At 37.9% G+C, this 22,688-nt stretch overlaps 1 protein-coding gene across 3 annotated transcripts in view; it reads left to right on the top strand.

Annotated features, from left to right (window-relative positions):
- WTAP (Wilms tumor 1 associated protein) overlaps window positions 1–21,937 on the top strand; it is a 22,917-nt gene extending 980 nt beyond the window's left edge. For 2 of the 3 annotated variants that reach the window (XM_015412994.1, XM_015412993.1), the window contains 7 exons: window positions 2,726–2,763; window positions 2,846–2,901; window positions 4,047–4,105; window positions 8,322–8,449; window positions 10,710–10,888; window positions 16,767–16,921; window positions 20,746–21,937. In XM_015412994.1, the coding sequence (XP_015268480.1) occupies window positions 2,734–2,763; window positions 2,846–2,901; window positions 4,047–4,105; window positions 8,322–8,449; window positions 10,710–10,888; window positions 16,767–16,921; window positions 20,746–21,329 (1,191 nt within the window). In that variant the 5' untranslated portion in view covers window positions 2,726–2,733 and the 3' untranslated portion in view covers window positions 21,330–21,937. Of the gene's footprint in view, window positions 1–2,725; window positions 2,764–2,845; window positions 2,902–4,046; window positions 4,106–8,321; window positions 8,450–10,709; window positions 10,889–11,087; window positions 11,578–16,766; window positions 16,922–20,745 lie in introns of those variants that run through there. The other variant, XM_015412995.1, reaches the window with a different exon arrangement.
- Window positions 21,938–22,688: the final 751 nt, after the last annotated feature.

Raw genomic sequence — 22,688 nt, forward strand, 5'->3', positions numbered from 1 at the left:
GGGGGGGGACTCTTTAGGAGAGTGCAGAGTGAAACAGGGCCTTGCTGTATCTTCTTTTGGGGAAAGAAACATTCCCCGAACACCGCAATACCGGTTTTGTTTCTGCTGTTAGTAGGCCTCTCAGCCCCAAATCCTGTAAAGGATCATGTTGTGTTGCTATGATATGCGAATGATTGAGTTCAGTACAGGAAGCCATTTCATGCGTTTAGGGTGTTTGAAGCCGTAGGCTACAATCTGATCCATACGGAGAAAGAACACAGTAGGATTTGGTTAGATGAACGGGCTTAGGACCGAGCTGCACGTAGGATAGATGGATAGTTGGCAAGTAATTTTGTTGACTGCCAAAAAATGCTATGGTGTATTTATTTAGATACTTACATTCCGTATTTGTCTCAAGCAGCTTATATCTCTGTAGTCCCTGCGGTCGTTACTGTGTTCTTCCAACTTGCTGTTAAAGATAGGCTAGGTTGTCATTTTTTTCATCATTATGTCTTTTGTTAAAGACAAGCTAAATTATTATCAACTCTAAATCTTTAAATGTAAGGCCCATTATATTTCTTCTTTCCATATTTTGTAAATTGCAACATTACATAAACTATTTTATTCAGTCAAGCTGTTTCACGTGTGGCCTTACATTACATTATAACAAGCGTGTGGAATATAAAGGGCATAGGTTAAGCATATAACTATTTCCATTTACACTACTCTCCTGGTTTAATATAATGTTCAGGCACAGTTTGAGTTACACAAGTGAAAAGACATTCTTTGTGTGTGCAGTTTAATATATGCTATAGCTTTCCATACAGTGAAATGTTCATCCATGGGGCTAAAACAATGATGTATTGCCACAGATAAGTTAATGCATGTAGGTACTCCATGCACACCGTATCACATCGGAGTCAGTTCATTCACACATATGGTAAGCATGCTGCCAATTAATGACTTAAACAGGTCTCACAGTTACCCTGTCATGTATAATGCATTGTTTGTGGAGCGCTTAGGTGCTCAAATGCTTTACTCATGGGCACCAGAACATCCGTTTCACGTTTTTTGGAGGTGAATGGTCTGTTTACATAAAGATTTGGGAAGGGACATCCTCTTTGAGTACTGAAAATCAGTCTGGTCTCATGACAGCACAGTCATATCTACTTCATCACGCAGCCAGTTCCAGTTTGCATTGAAACTTGGAAAGACCAACATATATTACTTCAAAGGGCTTGATAGTAAATACTGTGTCTGCCTCACTTAAGAACATAAGAGAAGCTGTATTGGATCAGGCCAATGGCCATCTTGTCCAACACTGTATCACATAGTGGCCAAAACCCACCTAAGTTATATTGAAATGCCTGGCCATACATGAAGCCATTTAACCACATAAAATAATGTATTTAAACTTTACAGTTTGCACAGTATGCTAAAAATTATATATTGCACTTGAGCTAGTGCTTTAAACTATCTTGATACATCTAATTTTATCTTGGCAACATAACCTACTAAAAATTTTTGAATGCAATTTCACTTCTCTTAGATAGTTTAGCATTTATGAAGTTGTTCATATTATGGATGTAGAGACTATTGTTTTTGCACATCAAGTTCTGAAGATACAAGGCTTTCAGCATTCATATACTGAAAGCAACCTGGAACAGACACTGAAGTACTGATCACTTGCAAGAGGGAGAAACTGGTTGTGTAAAGCAACTACCAGAATAAGCAAAATTGTTTAGTTATCCTTTATAACTCACCTTGAAGCCAAATTATAGTTTGATGGATCTTGAAAGATTTTGGTTCTTAAAGTCCTCTTTAGGTGCTGCTACGCTGGAATCAGTCTATAGTGGTACTTGCAAAATCAAATTTGATTCTTGTTTTTTCAGCATACAACTTAATGAATTCTTTTGATAGTACCTGGTCTTCAATCATTTAAGTAAAACTGCATCCTGCTTAGTGAGCAGATCTAAAGTATACTTAATATACTGTGGTCAAAGAGATTTTGAATAGAGTTGTTAGATAATCACACTTCTGTCAACTTATTGACACAAATCAGAGGGAAGTTCAGATAAGTTAATGTTTTAAGTTTGGTAAATACTGGTGATCTCCGTGCAGTAATGATGATACCAATTTCAGTTAACTGCTGAATCAAGCAGGAAAAGTGAAATGAAGCATAAATTTGCCTCAGTTGGTTACAGCTTTTCTATGGATGAAGTAATGATTGGTTTATCCTGAAAAAGAAAGCTTCAACTAGTAAAGATGTAGATTAAGCACCCACATGAGCAAAATATTAAAAAGTCTGACCTAATAGCGATACCCATGTTCCCAGTAAAGGCTCTAAGCTATATAGGAACAAAATAACATGGGTATGGCTGAGGTCTGTCATCCTGAGAAAAGTGTGAAAGTTCAGTTGTTGACAAAATCCAGGGTTTCACTGGGGCTACAGTGTAAAAAATAAAAAGCCATGATTTAAGTGGGGTTTGAGTGCTTTTGTAGTAGTTTTTACATGTCTGGTTTTCTGAACCCTTGAGTCTCAGTTACAAATGTGGGCAATAAGTGAAGTTTAATAACCTGATTTTATGCATATTTAGTAAGAAAGAACTTGTATTGAACTCTTTGGAAGTTATTTCAACTTTTTATAAATAAGATCTCAGCCTTAACATTTTATGGTGTTACAAAGATGCTGACTATACAACTAAGAGGGCCAAATTACCCTAGTGTTTGTTGCTTCTTCCCCCAGAATTCACAATGACTAATGAAGAGCCGCTTCCAAAAAAGGTAAGCTTGAAAATCTTTACCCCTTGTATTTTTCCAGTAACAAATAAAGAGAAGGCTAAATCTTGATTACTTTGTTTTATAGGTTCGCTTCAGTGAAACAGACTTCAAGGTTCTGCCTAGGGAGGAATTGATCTTAAGGTAAAATAATCATGTTCTTCAAATGTGCAGTTAATGTTTTTCTGTCCATTTTGAATAATTTCTGTCCTCATGGTAACATCTTAACACTATGAATAAAGCTGTTTTTAAAGAAATAAACAGTCTAAATAACTTAAGAACATATGAGAAGCCATGCTGGGTCAGGCCAGCAGCCCATCCAGTCCAACACGCTGTGTCACACAGTGGCCAAAACCCAGATTTCTAAACTTGGGACAATAGTTAGGCAAAAGGATCTTTGCTGTTTACATTGAGGTAGGGAGTAAAGCCTTACTTATTTGGAATGGAGCAAATAATGTGAAATGCTTAGACTAAGGAAGTTTAGAATTTAAAGTGTCAATTTTTGCCATTTGTCTATGCTGTAAGACTTGAGAGAAAATGTCAGGAAAAAAGAATGTAAGCACCTCTCCCATTGCAAGTGCCTCTTTGTTTTTAATAGGAACCGACAATACATTTTCATGCTTTGCTTCATTTCTGATATTAGAAATTTGCTTAATGTTGTATATAAAGCTGTCTAGGATGTAGTATGTAATGTTAAGCTTATTGGAATGACATCAAGGGTAGTGATTTAGATTTGACCTAAGGAAGCTACTAAGTTTATTTGTTCATCTTAAACTACTTCGTTTCTCATCCTAAATTACTTTGTACAGTGGGATAACCCTGTGAATTCTGCTCTAAGCTTCTTGGTAGACAGACTAGATAAACTAAATTGAATAAATGATTATAGTATTTAATATTAATCTCAGTGCACAACAAATACTGCTTTGCGCAAGGGAGGAAGACTGTATGGTAACAGAACAAAAAACGAAGTAAAAACCAAGCACTGTAATAGAGAAAGACCATTAGTTAACTTATTTAGCATGCTTTAATTCTTTTCATTGGTAGAACAGAAAATGAAGTATTGGGCATGTTAACTTCACATATGTGGGGCTATGAAAGAATGTTTCAGTTTTTGTGAAGATAATGTTTTTAGACAGGACGACTATAGATAGGAATTGGAAAGCACAATGATTTATTGGAAGCAATTCTATTAAAGCTGGTAGAGAATGTGTATGTATTTCAGAAATTTCATGTATATTGTAGATTTGCCTTAATCTTTTTAAACCTGAAAAATATTTTTAATCCCTCAGGTGGAAACAATATGAAGCATATGTACAAGCTCTGGAGGGCAAATACACAGACCTTAACTGTAAGTTGGGACAGAATTAATTGTGATAGGACATTTGAGGCATATCTTGAGAAACAGAAGTAACTATAAAGCAGTTTCTGGAAATCAGCAGTTGGGCTGTACATAAGTATGTTCCAGAAATTATTTCTAAACAGTCTGTTAATTACACTTAAACAAAGTTTAACAGTGGTGGCAAGATATCAAAAAGTTAACAAATATCTACAAATATGTCTATGCGCAGTTGCCATCTATATGCCCTGTATTCAAATGTTGATGTTGTTTGATTACTGGAGGTGGGCATTTATCTATCCAGTGTTGTAATATCTTTTAGCAACTGTAAATGCATGGAGGGCCCATTTTTGTTGACCACCAGTTAGTGTTTAGGAGACAGGCAACAAATTTAAATGTACATAAGCCTTCTCAAAGATGGTGAATATTCTAATGCAAAATTGACATGAATACTTAACTTAAGGCCCTTAATGACCACGGACCTACATATCTTTGGGACTGCTTCTCCCGGAATACCCTCAGGAGAGCCTTGCTGGTGGTCCCCAGCCCGAGAGACATCTGGCTGCTCTCAGCCAGGGCCTTTTCTGCCCCGGCCACAACCCGGTGGAACTCTGCCAAGTTCCATCTGGGCCCTGCGGACTTATTATTGTTCCGCTGGGCTTGTAAGGCAGAGATGTTCCACCAGGCATTTAGCTGAGGGCAGCAATAGTTCCATCTTGGCACTTCCGCTTTTTTCACACACACCCATGAGATAGTGACACCATCAGGACTCAGACATCTCGCTTTATCTAGAATCTAATGTTCTATTGTTTGTTGTTTGGTTTTAATTGTTCCTTTGCTGGTTTTATATCACTGTAAACTGCCCTGAGCCCAGTTTCCAGGAAGGGCAGTCAAAAGTCCAATAATAATAATAATAATTCTGGTGAAATGGCACAATGGAGCCATAGCAGTGTGTGTGTGTGTAAATACAGGAATAGAACAGCGCCATTCAACAATAACTGACCAGCAAGTGAGATGCTAGTACTTGGCCAAGAGCACAATGACAAAGCCCTGAGGGACAATAGCATTCAACATCTTTAAGCAATCCATATGGAATCCCTATCTCATAAGATCATCTTGGAAAGATCTAGGTACCACTGTGGGTTGCCATATTATTATTATCATCAGCAACAGCAACAACAACAACACCTTCCTCCCCAAAAGAACAAATAACTGGAAAGGTGTAAAGCATATGTTTAAGAATACGTATCTTGTAAGTTATAGCACCAGCAATTAGACAACTTACTTCTTTTTTACAAGGGCACTGTAGTGTCCAGTATATCCTAAAGAATGGCATTTAAGAATCATAGTCCTTGAAGGGACCAGAATGTTTATCTTCCCTGGGAAGCAGGAAGGCATGTTGATGACATTGCCAGGTCAGTTCTCCAGCATACAAAAGCTATCTGTCACTGCCCTGTGTAATTCAGATTAGAGAACTGTAAACAATAAGAATATAAAAGTCTTCTGGATCTGACCATAGTCCATCTAGTCTAGCATCCTGTCTCAAACAGTGGACAGCCAGTTCCTGTGGACAGCCAACAACAGGGTATAGAGGCTGAGGCCTTCCCCTGATGTTGCCTCCTACCTCTGGGATTCAGAGGCACTAAGCCCCCTCAGAGGTCCCCCTCAGTCACCATGGCTAATAGCCATTGATGGACTTATCCTCCATGAATCTATGTAATCCCCTTTTAAAGTTGTTTATTTCTGTGGCCATCACTACATTCCCTGGCAGTTAATTCCACATTTTAATTACTCTCTGTGTAAAGTAGTATTTCCTTTTTTCCATCCTGAGTCTACTGCCCATTTTATTTAAAGGCATTTGTATGTATTTCTTAGTCTCTGTGTGGCTTATGATTAATATTGTGGGTGGTCCCCACCTTTCCAACCTCCTGTCTCTCCTCTTTCCATCCCCCTCAAAACTGTCTTCAGCATCTATTGGGTTACTATGGCAACCCACAGTGGTACCTAGATCTAGAATTAGAATGGTTTTGTAGTCATAAATGTTAAAACCTTAGGCTTGAATTCCAGGTAGTGTAAAATGAAGCCTTATTGTGCCATGTGGAGGCTATGCTTTTCCAAGTCAGTGGACTCTTGGGGGCAAAGTTGGGGGTGGTTTTCAGTGTGATTTGGGAATCAGCAGAAACTGCCATTCCCTGCTCCACCAGTGAAAATGCTATTAATGGCAGTGACATGAGAACTTAGGATCTGAACCTCTACATTCCTTAAATCATCTTTAGACTATTTCCATTTGGTTGTCCAAGCCCTGACATTGTACATTTGAGAACATTGACTGGTGGCTGAAGCTTGACAAAGTATCCCCCTAATTTGGAAGCTGTGGCTACATTTCACATTGTTAGTTCTTGTATTAATGACTGTGGACTAAACTTCAGAATAAGTTATCACCTGATGAGTCCATTACCTACCTTCCCAAATCGGGAGACTTCTGACATTGAACCCTGCTGGTTGCTGCACCCATCTACATTAAGGAAGCAAACATCTGTGAGGGTCTTGGCCAGTTTAGTTGTTTTTAAAAATTCAAAAGTTCTTGTGTTCCATGTACAGCTGGAATTGACAGTTAAAACAGTTGTTTTTTCTATTTTCATGTTGTTTATAGAATGACTCTTAGTAGTTTTGTTCTGTTTTCTTTCCCATTGGTCATCAAACAAATGTACTTGCTTCAGTTACATAAACACATTCCAACAGACCTTCACACTATAAATTGGTAATGAAACATGGGCAGTTGCAGTGCTCTGCATCCTTGGTATCTGAGTTACTTGAGCTCTTGAATAATCTCAAAATTATCTCTTTGGTGATACCAGTTCAACAAAACGTGCCTGCCAGCCTTGGGATTAATACTGTGAACAACAATTAAGGGCTAACAGATAGCACAGGTAACCATGGGATGCCTCTAGAGTGTAGTAAGAAGGCTAGTTTCCTAAACATACCTAAGAGAGTTCTGCTTCAAGTTTGAGTTTTAATTGCTGTGCACCTGCTGACTGAATTCAAAAGGAAGTGGTGTCAATGCTAAATTCTCTTCTCTCATTAGGCCCTTAGAACATTTTGGACTTGCAGAAGCAGCCACTATTGGAGCTTTCATGCTCAGCAGTTGATTCTTGCAGTAGAAAGACTGATAGAACCTAATGAGCAGGCTACTTGTTTAATAGATTCTAAATGTGTTAGGGCTGAGTCATGAATCCACTTAATATGTCTTTGATTAAGAAAGTTATGCTCACATGTGTATACAGAATACTTTGGTCACAATTATTGACTTGCTTTAATATGAAAGCTTGTTGAGTTTTTCAGTTTTCTTGCTTGTATAATGTGTTTATGTGCCATCAATTCACTTCTGACTTAATGGCAACCCTATGAATTAATGTCCTCCAAAACATCGTTAACAGCCTTACTCAGGTCTTGCAAACTGAAGGCAGTGGCTTCCTTGACTGAGTCAATCCATCTCATGTTGGGTTTTCCTCTTTTCCTGCTTCCTTAAAAATTTTTTTTAGCATTATTGTTTTTTCCAGTGACTCTTGTCTACTCATAATGTGTACTCATCAATGCTGCATTGAGTTTTGCAGTTTTAGTATTCTTGTTTGATAAAATATGTAAACTGTATGTTGGAGAGAAATAGCTGAACACACTGTGAAATCAGATAAAGTGGATTCTTTTACTTAAAGACTTTAATCTGGTAGTTTTTGAACTGTCACAGACTTCTCTGTTTTTGTTACAACTGACTAACATGGCTACAAACGTAGGAAGAAAAACCTTTGTTAGACATAGGGAAGAGATTTTTAGCCCCTGCAAGCAGAAAAAATGAGACCAGTTCACCACTACTGCCTTTCAAACCACAGTATGCATGATAGCAAGGGAAGGATATACCACAACACCAGTACAGGAGTCATCATTTGTATACTGGAAATTATATTTTCATAGCAGAGACGGGAGCGTGGGAATAAAGAGTAGTACTAGGATAGGGGGCTGTTCTTTCAGTGCTGCCACATTCACCCAGCTTTGGTGTAGAGCTCTTCGGTTTCTCTCTTCAATCCCCATGAGTGGCATGGGCCAATTTAGAAAGTGAGCATGGGGAAAAGTTTTGACCAACTTAGTATTGCCTTTTCTTATTCAGAAAAAGTGATATATTTAACATCTTGAAAGGCTTATACTAGTAAACTTTTTTGCCATTTAAAACTAGCCAATGATGTAACTGGACTGAGAGAATCTGAAGAAAAGCTGAAGCAGCAGCAGCAAGAATCTGCTCGAAGGGAAAATATCCTGGTGATGCGTCTAGCAACTAAGGAACAAGAAATGCAAGAGTGTACCGTAAGTGAAATTGTTTAAATTGTTGGAGAACAAAATGTTTGTTGTATTTGTATAAGTTAAGAAATTGAGCTTTATTGCCTAGCTGTGGATGGTATTGGCAAGCAGGACTGAAATTAGTGTGGATCCCTGTTGTATATTGGCACTCAGTGGTTAGGCAGATGTTTCTGGGTCCTAGCTCAAGATATTATGTATGGATGGATTTTGTCCCCTTATGGCAAGATGTGTTTGTGTTTAAGTATTGATGTACTGAGAATGAAGCTTCACTTGCGAAGTAGAACTTTCCTGCCTCTCCCCTTCCACTGCAGCCCAGTGCTCCAAAAAAACTGCCTTTGGGTTTCAGGGAGCTTCTAGGAACAACACTGGGCACACTATGGGTGTCTGTAAAGGGTTCTTACATCTAGTTCTTACATGAACCCAGGTTCTTGTAGTTGTGAAATTTATCATTTATATAGCACTTCCAATGTCATTAACATTGTCGCAATACAGATTTTTTGTGCTGTGTGTGATTATTAACATATTGAAGGGTGAAGCTGTGGGACAGAGATGGGTTTGTTTGAGGCTATTTAGTGACTTTGTGACACAAATGAAATTTGAACAAGAGGCCTCCTGGTACACAGCTCAGTCACTTAGCCATTATATCTACTAGGATTTTATCTCCAAATATTTTGTATTTATTTGGACACTTTTTATTTGGATACCTTTCCATTCCAAAGAATCCACAGAGTGAATCACAGCAATCTTTTAAAAACAGCTGTTGGAGCTGTTGCTGAAATTGGGGTGGGTAGAATAAAACCTTGAAAACTGCTGAATCGTCCCTGTAGAGAGGTACTGGTGGGTACCGTTTCGTTTTTTTCTTATTGCCATTAAGTCTAATATTACTGTCTTACATTTAGAAACGTTTACAACAATTTAAGGAAATTGATGAATAGTGTAGACCATATATGAAATTTAACATCAAATAAAGCTCCAAAATATTCCAATTCTTCAATAATTCTTGTTATTTAAATGTTCTTATTTAAATCTACTATTCAAAACAATTGGTACACAGACAAGTTAAGAACTTAAAGGAAACTTAACATTCCCAGAATAAACCTCAACTGTTCCAAAGTGGGGAAAAGGCTTCTCAGTTCCAAACTGGAAAAACACTAATGTCCATAAAGCAAGTAAATCCAGTCCTTAGTCGCAGCAGACATTACATGATGAGCTGCAGTTGACCCATTCTCCAGTTTTTCGATGGGTTATTGATCCCTTCATCAGGACTACACATCGACAGGTTCTCCCAGAAAGTAGGGTACCAATTGTTGAAGAATTGGAATATTTTGGAGCTTTATTTACATTTAGAAACAGCATGTTCCTGTTCTCTGAGCTTCCTGCCTCCCAGCAGCAGTAGGGGCCTTGAGGAGAACTGAGTTTTTGCATATCAGAACATCTACTTTAAATTTCATACTCAGGGCTCTTGGAGTGCCTCCGTAGCCTACAGTTTAGGGCTAACATATCTTGTCCAGCCAGCTGTGTCTCAGTAATAACAGTAAATATTAATGTGTGTTGAGGGGTCTGTGTTGAAGTTAAGTGGAATTCTCTACTGTAATCATGTTCAGTCATCTAAAATAATTTTTGAAGTGTCAGTCATATTGAAAACCATAGTACATTCATTCTATCAAGATAGGTAAGAACTGTTTTTGAATGTCAGTTTTGTGTGAAGTACAAAAGTCATTAATTTGGTCCGATGTCTCCTTGGAAATACCTTTAACCACCTGTATTTTTATACAGGTGGATATGCAAAGGTGAAAAACTATTGACAGCATTAAAAATTGTTGCAAGCCAAGTAGTTACTTGTATTAAAAGTATAAGTTAAACTGGAATCAGGTCTATTTATCTTATTTAAAAGGTAAAGCTTAAAGTAAATGATAAGTATGAACACTTACAAGTATAATGTCTGCAGACTTCTCAAATGCATTTCTTTTTAGACGATATAACAAAGGTCTGACCATACATTTAAGCATGTTCTGCTTAAATGTTTTAGGACTTTGTTGTTTAAAGATATCCTGAACAATATATTAATTCAGTGATGGAGCAAACAAAGGATTACACTGTCTGTAGAGTGTATTTAGTGATTGAACTTGGATTTATTCTCAGCTGGGGGTTCAGTCCTTGCTCAGAAAAATCCTAATTATGACAACCTTAAAGACTGTCAGAGTAAGCAAGGGCTCATGCAACATTATAAAAGCAGACTTAATAATTTTTCTTTCCTTTTATGCAGAATCAGATCCAGTACCTCAAGCAAGTCCAGCAGCCGAGTGTTGCTCAACTGAGATCAACAATGGTGGATCCAGCCATCAACTTGTTTTTCCTAAAAATGAAAGCTGAACTGGAACAGACTAAAGACAAACTGGAACAAGCCCAAAATGAACTGAGTGCCTGGAAATTTACACCTGATAGGTAAACAAAACATACTCCCCAGTCAAGACTTCCCTGACAGAAAATGCTTTGGTGGGACAACCACGTACTCGTTTCCACACCAAGACTCAGACGTTTTGAGCCAAAAGCCACATTCTTATACTGTCCAGCTTGTAATGCTTTATGTAAACTTACCAGATGAACCTTGTGTTTCAGCTTTTTTTCTCCCCCTTTGCTTCAGAGGCCTGACAGCGTCGGACTATTCTGAAGAAGTGGCCACCTCAAAAGTGACCTTTCTAGAACGTAGACATTTGCAAAGTGGTTCTATTTGAAGAAAATAGAGAGAGAAGCAGAAGTCTAAAGTCTGTGGCATGCTATGTCTACAGACAGTTTGGAGGAGAACCTAGAGATTTTAAATCATGAATTGACCATGTCAAATTCAAGTAAAACCTAAAAATGGAATATGCTTCGCTCTTAAACCTAGTGACTTAGAGACTGATTAAGTCAGTTTTGCCATTAAGACTGTGGACTTCCTCCTTGTTCACTGAACTGCTGGGTCAAAACTCAATGAGGTGAATTTTGCTTAAAGATATTATTTGGTAATCAGCTTTGAATAGCTGTGAAAACATGCAAACAAGTCAGTATGGGTTTTCTTAGCATTTGGGCTCCATAGGACATCAGCGAACCTTGTTATTACGGTTTTTAATAACAAATTGTTCTGTGGATGGCTGGCAATATGTGAATTCATAAATTAGTACTGTACGAACGTTTAGTTGCAATTTACTTACATCTTTTACACTGTTGAAACAGACATGCACATGCTTGATCACAACTAGCATATATTTTTTAAAATAGTTGTGATAATTTTGCTTCCATTCAGGTTTTATCCTAAGGAAATACATGCAGACTATACAAGGTGCATTAGTGCAGTTCCGGTCAGTGCTGGCGTGGGGCTTTTTGCAATCTATTGTATATCTGGCTTTTGTTCTGCACTTCTATATCCTATGTACCTTGAAATAGTTCTAATGCATAGTGCAAGGAATACTGCCAGTTATCCTACTGTATGTGAAGTTTTGTGGAGTATGACTCTAAAAGCACAGAGCAGACTAAATCTTCTCCTGTTTTCTTAAAGACATGGTTTGGAAGGTCATTATTAGCATATTACTAATTGGCATCAGTTCAAAAGAGTAATACCTCCTGGTTCCTCTTTCTTTTTGTCCCAAATTATTTCTAAAACTAGTACTATGGGACAGCTTAGGATGGAGAGAACTCTGACATTGTTTAGACTGGCATAGTATTTGTATATTCTTAGCCGGTTTCCATAGGTTTTAGTGAGAATATTCAACACTATTTCGTAGGAGGTTAAATTTCAGAAGAACGAAAGTAGTTAACTTGCTTGTTCCTGCATTCCAAATAATGGTATTCATTACATATGATTTATATTTGAGATACTTTGAAGTAAATTTTAGCTCTGCTTTAGGTCATCATTGCAGCATACAAAATGTGGTAGTGTGTGAATCCTTTTATCAATTAATTGATATACATCAAAGGAAAACGATAACATAATTCATAAAAATCATTGTCTGAACTACTTTGGTGTGATGGTGGAGAAGAATATTTTAAAGATCTAGCATCAAACAGAGGTAAGACTTTCAAAGTGAAAACAGAAAACAAAATTCTCTTGGTATGTTGCAACTGACTTTGTAAACCTTGCTGAATGTATTATCAGAAAATCATTCTTCGTAGGTCTGTGTTAATTGTGGTATGTCATACAGAATATTTGTAAAGTCCAAGTTAACCAAATGATTCCATGTTTGAATAAGGACTGGTAACTCCCAGTATTTTTAGGTTCTAAACAAGATGTTTATCTGAGAGTAACTCTTATTGTGTTTACTTCAACTAGACATCTGCAAAAAAGTTCCTGCTGGAATGAGTCTAACATACATAGCATATATGTCCACTTATCTGGGGGGGGGGATCAAAGAATTGGTGTGAAATTGCATTTCCTTAGATTTGATCTGCCTTACATTGCACAGTTGAATTGACTACATTTTTGAATAACCCAGAAATGGGTCTTTAATGTTTCCCTTTCAAGGTATATTTCCCTTTCAAGGTATATTTCCCTTAAATCCTTTTCTTTCTGTATGTGTTGCCACAGCACTTCTGACATATTTAAAAGCGCTTGTGCACTCTTCCACACTATTAAAGTAACTATAGAGTATCATATTCTATATACACACATGTAAAATCCTGGTGTTTACATAACACTTTTTATGGGTTGATTTCTTTGTCAGTCTATACTCAAAATCCTACTCTATTTCAAGAATTCGAATTATATTTAATTGCCCTTGGTGACAAATCTCTTGAGTGTTGTAGGGGTGAAATATTGAATTTTATAGCGCCTTGTGACTGCCACAAACATCATACATAGTATGTCTAATGGTGATTTTAACAGAAGCAGAGAGATGAATTACTTAACAGTAAATGTTTTAATATATTTCTAGTATATTAAACGTACAGGGGTTTGTTAGTTTGGTAGCGTTTTTATTTTTTTTCTTACCAAAAAAGGGGGGGGAAACTAAAAATCCAGCGACTAAGATTTTTTAAAAAATAAAAGAAAAAAACAGAATGAAATTATGTGGTCGTGGATCTACACATACGTTTCTACAAATGATTTCCAGTTATCTAAAAATAGGTCCATAGGCAATTGCCGTCTATATACCATGTGTTCAAATGTTGATAGAGTTCTAAGGTCCTCAATCCATTGATTTACAGGAGGTGAGCTTTTATCTTTTCAGTGTTGGAATATGAGTCTTATGAGTCTTTTAGCTTCAGTAAGGGCATGGAGGGTCCATTTCCATTGACCCTCAGTCTCCAAGAGATGGGCAAGATAGTTCAAAAGTTACAGAAGAATCCTCAGAAATCAATGAATGTTCTAATACAAAACTGATATGAGTAATAACTTCTTCCCAGAAAAACCGAATGACTGGACACGCCCAAAGCATATGCTTGAAGGACGCGTCCTGTAAGTTGCAAATTGGTAGCGTTTACACAGCAGTATGGTATTGCAGCTCTGATTCCTACTATATAGTTATTTAGTTACTATTCTTGCCTCTGTCATTTATTTAATGCTATAACAATATCCAATGAGTAGTTTCTTGGTCATTAAGTGTGACAAATGTTTGGTAAATTTGAAACTAAATGCATTATAAGTAACAATTCAAATTATTGTGTGGGACTTTGCGCCAATACATTTTGAACAGAACGGGGCTTTCCTGCCTCCTCCTGCACCTCTGTCCCTGCAAAGTCAAATTTGAGTGTTGGGACTCGAAACAGTGGTGCCAGAGGTGGTAGGGGAAGCTGTAATGGGAAGGGGGAATGGGAAAAATCAGGGACCCCCTCCCCTCCTTCATGCAGTAGATGAGGCTTCTGTGAGGAAACTTCTGCATCCAAATCTAAGAACTAAAATTGTGTTGGGTATAGGCTTGAAAAATGTTCTGATAATGAAGAAATCCTTTGGGTCCACGGACCAAGATCCAAAACATAGTACAGCTGGTTCTGAGCCCAGTTGGGTTTTAGCCTCTACTTCTTATTTAGAGCAGCCTGGTATGACACATGGCAAAATTAGAGTTTCAAAAGAAGTTTATTACATGTCATGGGTGCTGGCTGTTAAAAGAGTAAAAAAAAAAATCACTGAGCTAGCATAAATCACTTCTGTAAGCCTAATCATCTGGGTACCAGCTGTGGGTTCAAGTGCTAACTCTTAAGGGTCACATTGTAACCATTTTTGACACAGATATCTCGTCCATGCTGAAAAATCAGGTGTATACCACCAGGCATAGCAAATGCTTGTTTGTATTTTACCATATGTACCCGTGTTGAGAAGCCATGATTTGCAGTGGGTTCCATGTTTTCACAGCAAAGTAGGTATGCAGCAAAATAGGTGTGCATTTGTCATACTTTATGGTGTATTATTAACTTTTGTATATTGAAGTGGTACACACAGAAAAATTCCTTGCCCAATGTAGCCCTGTCACTTACGTGCACTAAAAAAAATCTTCAGAAGTCTTCTATGTACAGGTAAAATACTGAGAAACCATTATCTATCTGCTTATAATTTTTGATAGGTACTCATGGGTTTGGAAGAAACAAGGATTTCACATGGAAAACAAGTGTGATTGTATCCCTTTGATTATATAAGGTCTATGTGGTTCAGCTTCAAGAACTTAGTACTATAATGAGAAAAAATTGGTAAAATGGTAGCCCCCTTTCTGAACAACAACATCTTAAAGGGGAATGTTTTAAAAAGCAGAATAAATGGGACAGATGATGCCCAGTATTCAATCTTGTTCTGATATTTTTGTTGTGACAGTCATCAAAATGTTTGTGTCTCAAACTTTTATTAGTGCAAGTTTAAGCTTGCCCTGACACTGTTTTATAATGTAAATTCTGAAACTGAATTTGCTTTATGTTCCTTTAGTGAGCGAGGGATATCATTCTTGCATTATTAAGCTTCAAAAGTGGTGGAAGATCTGGTTGCCATTTTATCTCCTAGCTAGCCCACAAAATTAAGGAGTATTTGAGTGTACAAAGCTGCCTTGAACTTTATCAAACATTGATACATCTAATTTGTCTGGCAGCAGGCTTCCAGCATCTCAACTTGATTTCCCACCTTTCCTGTTTGATTGTTAACTGGAAGTGCTAGGGATTGAATCTGGTTATCTTCAGTATGGAAAACATGTATTCTACTATTGCCTTTTTTGTTGAATGCCAAGTTATATCATTTTTGAAACTGAAATTTGAAAATATGAAATACTTATTCATGTGTAATTACCTTGGCAAAATTGAAAAATACGTTATAATGGATTTTGAACACCTTCCTTGATCTCAACAGATTATATAAACTAAAAAACACATGTACACAGACAAAGTTTACATATGGCCCTAACATAACAAAAAAACAGAAACCATCCAACACAGTAATTGCAAATTATTTGTATCATGGAAATGTCCAAGACGTGGCCATAGTCTAACACAAAGTAACCCTCCCTTGTTGGCACTTTGCTGAGTGTGCTGCAGTGCCCCTAACCATTCCTAGTAAGTCTTAAGATGTCATACATTTACAAGTATACAGTGGCCCACTCTCCTGGCCGCCATATGTGACATCACTCCTGCTGGTGGTAGCTTTCACCAGGACAGGGGTAGGCTGGGTAGAATTCAGCTGCTGGGTGTATGCAAGTTAGGTACAGACCAATTATAGCATATCAGAAACTGGAAGGATGTATTGTAATATACTTAGTGTAGGGGCAGTATACATTGTGAATCTGGAGTTGGAGGGTGAAGGTTAAGGAAGGATACAATACTGTCTATGAAGAGCTTCTGTTCTGTGAATGGAAGATACTGGGTTATACACACAACTTTCTCTTCCAACTGGTACTCTGTATTTACCTTTCTAAATTTTTGCCCTTCCTCTACTAATTATGTTAGTACAGAACTTCCATGCATTATAACATTAAGGTTGCAGGATTATGCACATATTCTAGTAGTTATAACTAAAATCTTGAGTATGCAGGTGAAACTTTTTTTCAGTGCACGCAAGTCAGAAAATGCAACTGTGTCCTAAACAATCTTCTCCTGCCCACTCCCTTTTTCCTGGGAGCACAACTTAATCTATCCTATGAAAATTATCTAGTGTATATTTAGAGTTGCAGTGGTAATTTTGTCATAATTAATGCCTAGATCACTTAAATATTCAACAGAAGAAAGTTGCCGTTCATTTTCATCGAATGAGGCTGGAAGATCTTGTGTAAGATTCTTTAGCATGAGACATGCAGAAATACCTTTTTCAGTGAGTGCTTTAAAAAAGGGAGATGAGATAATTTTGTCTTCGTTTTGTGATAGATGGCTCTTTCCTTTACAGCCAAACGGGCAAAAAGTTAATGGCGAAGTGTCGAATGCTTATCCAGGAGAATCAAGAGCTTGGAAGGCAGCTGTCCCAAGGACGTATTGCACAACTTGAGGCAGAGTTGGCTTTACAGAAGAAATATAGTGAGGAGCTTAAAAGCAGTCAGGATGGTAAGGGATTTTTAAAAAAGAAAATAGAGAATTTCCTTGTATTTGTGTAGGCTTCATTCATGTTAAGATATCAGTGTTAACTATTCCTCTGTGCAAACATTTTTGGGGAAAAGGTATACTTTAAAACCCACGTACTCCAATGCAATATGCTGCAAACTCAAACAAGCAGCACAAAAGAAATACAAACTGCTGTAAAATTACTTGTTCCTTACCAAGATAAATGTATGATTTGCTTTTGACATATAAAACAAACTGGCTAGTATCTGAAAGGACGGTGCTGTTCTTTGGGTACCCCTGTTTTCTGAGGTGAGGTAGATAGTGACAAGCTCAGCTGCTTACTGGTAGTGCCCTGTTCCATTACCTTTCTAACTTTGGGGTTGCTTTGCCACCTCTACATTTAAGGGCCAGGTTTGCTTTGTTCTGTTTTGCTTTTCTTTTTGTTACTGCCTGCTCAGTGTTCTTGAAATCATAAAATAGTCCAGGCAGGTTATGAGTAAAGTTTGAAATAAATGACAGAAATATCAAAACAGTAATTAAAATTATTAACTACTGTTCAAATGCTTTTAACAATCCAGTGTCCTCCAGGCATGTTCTAGTATTCTGCCAAAGAACAATAATGCCAGTCATGGCTTCTGATGAGGGAATTCCATAGTTTAGGTTCCGCAGCTGTGAAAGGTTTGAGTTTAAACCTTCATTGGGTTGTTTTAGCTTGATTGCTGCTGTTTATTCAGTATTTTGAGATTTACCCCCTAGCTTTTAAAAACTGTGTGGTATTACTTTTTAACTGTTGGCTTTATTAATGATGAAATTAATGTGTATTTATGGCTGGTTTCTGATGAATCTAAAAAAGTTGTATAGAAATACTTTTAAATATATGAACTACTTGTGTGTCCAAGGGGTCTTTGTTACATGAACAGCACTTTCCATTGCTATATAGCAAGAGACTTTTGAAATAGTATAATTGCAAAAGCAGATTGTGATACACAATGGGCCTGCTTTTCAAATAAGGAAAAATATATAAAAATCCTACTGAAGCAAGACAAGCCTTTGGGCAACTAAAGTAGTTCTCTGGAGAATGACCACTGTTTGGTTTGTAAATTCTGCTATGTCCCAGTTCTGTTTATATTTTAAAAAGCCATTTACAGTACTTAAAGGACACTTCCAGAATTAAAGTGAGTATTGAGCTTGTGCTTGCATATGAATGTTGCCCTTGGCTTTATGTTGTTGCAAGTCCACATTGTTAGAATTTTTTATATGTTGAATCCAAAAAACATTGAACAACTCAGTTATTTTGTATTGAGAGTATCTCCAAGTATGTTTTTGACCGTAACTCAGAAGGGTATTTGAGCACCAAACTTCAAAACCTGCCTTTTTTCTGTTACGCCCTTCGTTACAACATTCACTTGTCCAAGGAGTTAATGCTTGGACTATTGCATAATCCAGTTGAGATTTGGTGATATTTTAATATCAAATTAGACCATTTAACCATTTTTAATTTATTTCTGAATATGGTGGCTATACACATTTATTTTAATTAGTGATACTTAATGGTTTAAGTATATTTAGTGCTCTGTTGTAATTTGGGGATGGTATATCTGAAATCTGCCAGTGAAGCCTATATCACTTCCCTGGTATTGAATAGAGGTGAAGGCCCAGGGAAAAATACTAGTGGGGAAAAATAGAGATTTTGGGGAGTCCAGAAAAAGGGTGTTGTTGTTTTTTTAAATGAGTGAGAGGTTCTACTCACTGAAAACATAGTGTGGAAATTTTAGTCTCAGTCTAGAGCTTTAGATGGTGATTCTTTATACAACATTTTCAAGCTGTTGTTCACTGCCCACAATTAATATGCTTTTAACTTGTATGATAAACCACTGAAGTGTTCAATGTTCTTAATGTTATGAAGTTTAACTCACTATTTAAAGATGTTGCCATTCCTAATGTGAGACTGTTTCTGTCCAAATAACACATTTAGGTTTGATACAAAATCTGTGTTCTTATTTTTCAACATTTTTTCTACCTCTGAAATGGCATAAATTAAGATACATGGTGCAGCAGTTTGTAGCACTTTATAGTATTGGATATATTTGCAGTTTTCCTTATAGAAAACGAAGGCATTTATGCTTTTAAGTATCATTAACATGTTAAGTAGTACAATGTTGTAAGCTAAGTTATAAACGATGTATTTTATATGGATGGAAATTCCAAAACTTGTGCCATTTCCAAGAAGGCCCTGTCCCTAGCATTACCTTCTAAACGTTTGGCGGTATTAGAGAATAAAGCAAGGTCTCTCCAGATGTTCTTGATATGTAGGCAGGCTCATGGTGTTTCAGGCACTACTTGAATTGCCTCTCCCAAACCATTTGGCTTGTAGTGAAGATATTAAAGTGATTAAGTGCACATCCACAGACCTGTGTTTCTTTTACTGAAGCAGGAGATTCCAATGAACAGGCCCGTAGCCAGGATTTTTTTGTTCAGGGGGGCATTTAAAATTACAGTTAAATTACATTTAAATTAATCTGAACGCCTGTCTTTAAAGGGGGAGGCTCTGAGCCTGTTTCTATCCCTTCCTTTCAAGGGGCAGGGCATTGAGCATATCAGTTCCTGGGGGGAAACAGCTCAGAGGCTTAAATGCCTTCTGAGTTCCCTTTCACAGGGCAAGAAAGCTTAGATGGCACTCAAGAACAGTACCTTCAATACATGTCAAATCCCCCCTTTCTGCTAGCCCAGTCCTGCTGTATACCACCTAGGTCATGGTGAGTCTTTCAAAAGCATCTCCATGAGCCTTTGGGAAATATATGCAAAAAGGGGGATTGTTGGAGATGTATGGAAGGTGCCGCTCTTGAGTGCCCTTCTAAGCTTTCTTGCACTGTGGAAGGGAATTCAAAAGGCTTTAAATGCTTTCTGAAGGCAATTAAACATCCTCTGAGTTGTCTTTCCCTCAGTCCCATGATGCCTCCCCCCCCCCAGTTCCACAGAGGGAGAGAAAGGGAAGCCCAAAGACTAGCTGCAGCAATCTCACCCTGGCCACTGCCAGCCGCAGGCACCGGGGGTCTCTCCTCAAAAGTAAGGTTTCTGGCATGGCTATTTGTGTGTGTATGGTAGTGGTGGGGGGTTAATTAAGGGGGAAGAGCCCTGAAATGCCCCACTGTAGCTACAGACCTGCCAGTGAACCCATAAAAAGTTTCTTCCCTGAAAAGACTTGTTCATGTTTTATATAGATATTCTCAGTTTGTGTACCTGATTCCAAAGTCAATACATGAGGGGTTTTTTTTGTAGAAGCTATAAAAGAATTGTGAACTAGAACAGCATATAGTGAGGAAGAAGCATATAACATGCTAGTCACAAATGTTCTATCCTGGAGATTTTTTAGGCACTACCTTCATGTTTTCAGACACAATTGTAGTGTATACTGGTTGCAAAATTCAGGCCCAGATACAACATTCTTTCCATGTGGATTTGCAGAAGCCTCATAGGCTTGAAGTATAATCCTTTTGCTTCCAGAGGGTAAGGCTGCAGTATTTCTGCTGTTGAGTTGAGTTTTGTTACCCTTTGTATATAAGTGCATTCAATCTGCCCAGTTACTAATTGTGGTGTCCTCACAGCAGGACTCTTAAAGGGAAATAATTTACTTAAGAATGCTGCCATCATGTTTGTGAGTGAAATAGACCTTGTACTAATACAAGAATGCTATTCTTAAGCATTCATTTATTTGTTATTTTTAGTCCGCCTTTCTCACTTGGGACAAGGTTATGTGGAGGTAGGTGACCATGTGATACAGATACGAGCTATTAAGTGTGTGTTCCAAATGTGTTTTCTCCATATAGAACTGAATGATTTCATCATCCAGCTCGATGAGGAAGTAGAAGGTATGCAGAGTACCATTCTAGTCCTACAGCAGCAACTGAAGGAGACTCGCCAGCAGTTGGTTCAATATCAGCAGCAGCAGTCGCAAACTTCAGCCCCAGGTACCAGCAGGACTCCGAATTCTGAAACCACAGATCAGGGAGAGGCCATGGGTAAAGACTGCAGTCGTCTGGCTAATGGACCAAGCAATGGCAACTCTTCCCATCAGAGGACATCTGGGCCTGGTTTTTATAGAGAGGGCAGTGGAACAGAGGATGATTTTCCACCCTCACCAAGCAATGGTAATAAGCTTTCCAACCACTCTGAAGATAGAACTGGCAGAGGATCTGGTAGCTATATAAATCAACTCAGTACTGGGTACGAAAGTGTAGACTCTCCCACTGGTAGTGAGAATTCTCTAACTCACCATTCAAATGACACAGACTCCAATCATGATCCTCAGGAGGAAAAAACAGTCAGTGTGAAAGGTAACAGAACTGCGGGGTCTCGTCATGTTCAGAATGGTTTGGACTCAAATGTAAATGTACAGGGTTCAGTTTTGTAACATTTTTTCTGCAATGTTTTTATAGTGTCGTTAAAATTGGGAGAAACTGTCCAGAACTGTTCAAATTAGTGCATATATGTCACAATTCTGCCTTCGTGGTTTTTTGCTTCAATACCTCTGCCACTTCTGAAATTTTAACAATTACGTTGAATGTTGCTAAAAGGAAGTTTGTGTAGGCCCAAGGTATTTTTTTGAGTTAATGTGAAGTTGAAAATGGAATTTATTTCCAGGTATAACAAAATGATGTCTGTACAAATTTGTGTATATCTAGAACTTGTGCTGTGTAAGGGCATTCTTTACTCATACTGTTATAACACTCTAAAAGTTGTCATAATAGTTGTGGGTCAATGACTGCCATGTTTGCCCAGTACAGTAGTTTTATAACTAAAAAGAACTTGGTGAAGGAGTCCTGTAGTAGTTTGTGTTCCAGTTTTGCCACATGCATCTGTGTGTTCTCTTTAGGTGACCGAATGTTTAAGAATTTTGTGTGCATAGTTACTCGGTTTAAGAACTGTTGTATCCTGTTAATGCATATTGCTCTGTGACTCCAATATTATCTTACCTGTACTGACCAAACCTAAATAAAGATTTTTAATAATGTAATTTAGTCCCCATGCGTTTGTCCTGTGCATATACTTTATTTGGGTTTCCCTTTGCTGCCTATATTGGCATATTTATTGTAATAAGAAAAGACATCTATTTAGATAAGATAAGCCTTATGGTGATCTTATCAGTAAATACAGGCTGCTCTTATGGATGGGGGTGCTTTCTGAACATTTTGAGCTAGTGAAATAAGCAATGACCATAATTTTTATTTATGTACTTCACATTTTCCCCCCAGTGGGGACCCAAATCATTTTATATTGTCCTCATTTCCATTTTATTCCCACAACAACCTTGTGGGGTAGGCTAGGCTGAGAGTGCGTGACCAGTCCAAGGTCACCCAGCAAGCTTCCATGGCAGAGTGGGGATTCAAACCTGAGTCTCCAAGATCCTAGACAGACATTCACAAAACAGGTAGCTCCCCTAAAAATGCTGTTGATCATTGGTCTTCAACATTTTCAGACCTGGAATCTACCTTTAACTCACAGGTGGCAGCATAGGAACAAGTGAGCTGCAAGCACATGACATCATACATGACATTACAGTACATGCAACAGTCAGGGGCTGCCAGAGTTAGGATCTCTCTGGTGTCAGGTGGACCAGGACCACAGGCAGCAGACCAGGAGAGCCTGGGACAGGAAACAAGCCAAGCCCCAGGAGGTGTACCATACTGAGGAACAATCCAATGGTCAGAATCACGGAAGAAACCACCACTAAGGAACCGCACCTTGCTGTACTGCTGCTTCTTCAGTGCAT

This window comes from Gekko japonicus, unplaced genomic scaffold (genome assembly GCF_001447785.1).
Source record: "Gekko japonicus isolate JY-2015 unplaced genomic scaffold, Gekko_japonicus_V1.1 scaffold2361, whole genome shotgun sequence".
NCBI lineage: Eukaryota > Metazoa > Chordata > Lepidosauria > Squamata > Gekkonidae > Gekko > Gekko japonicus.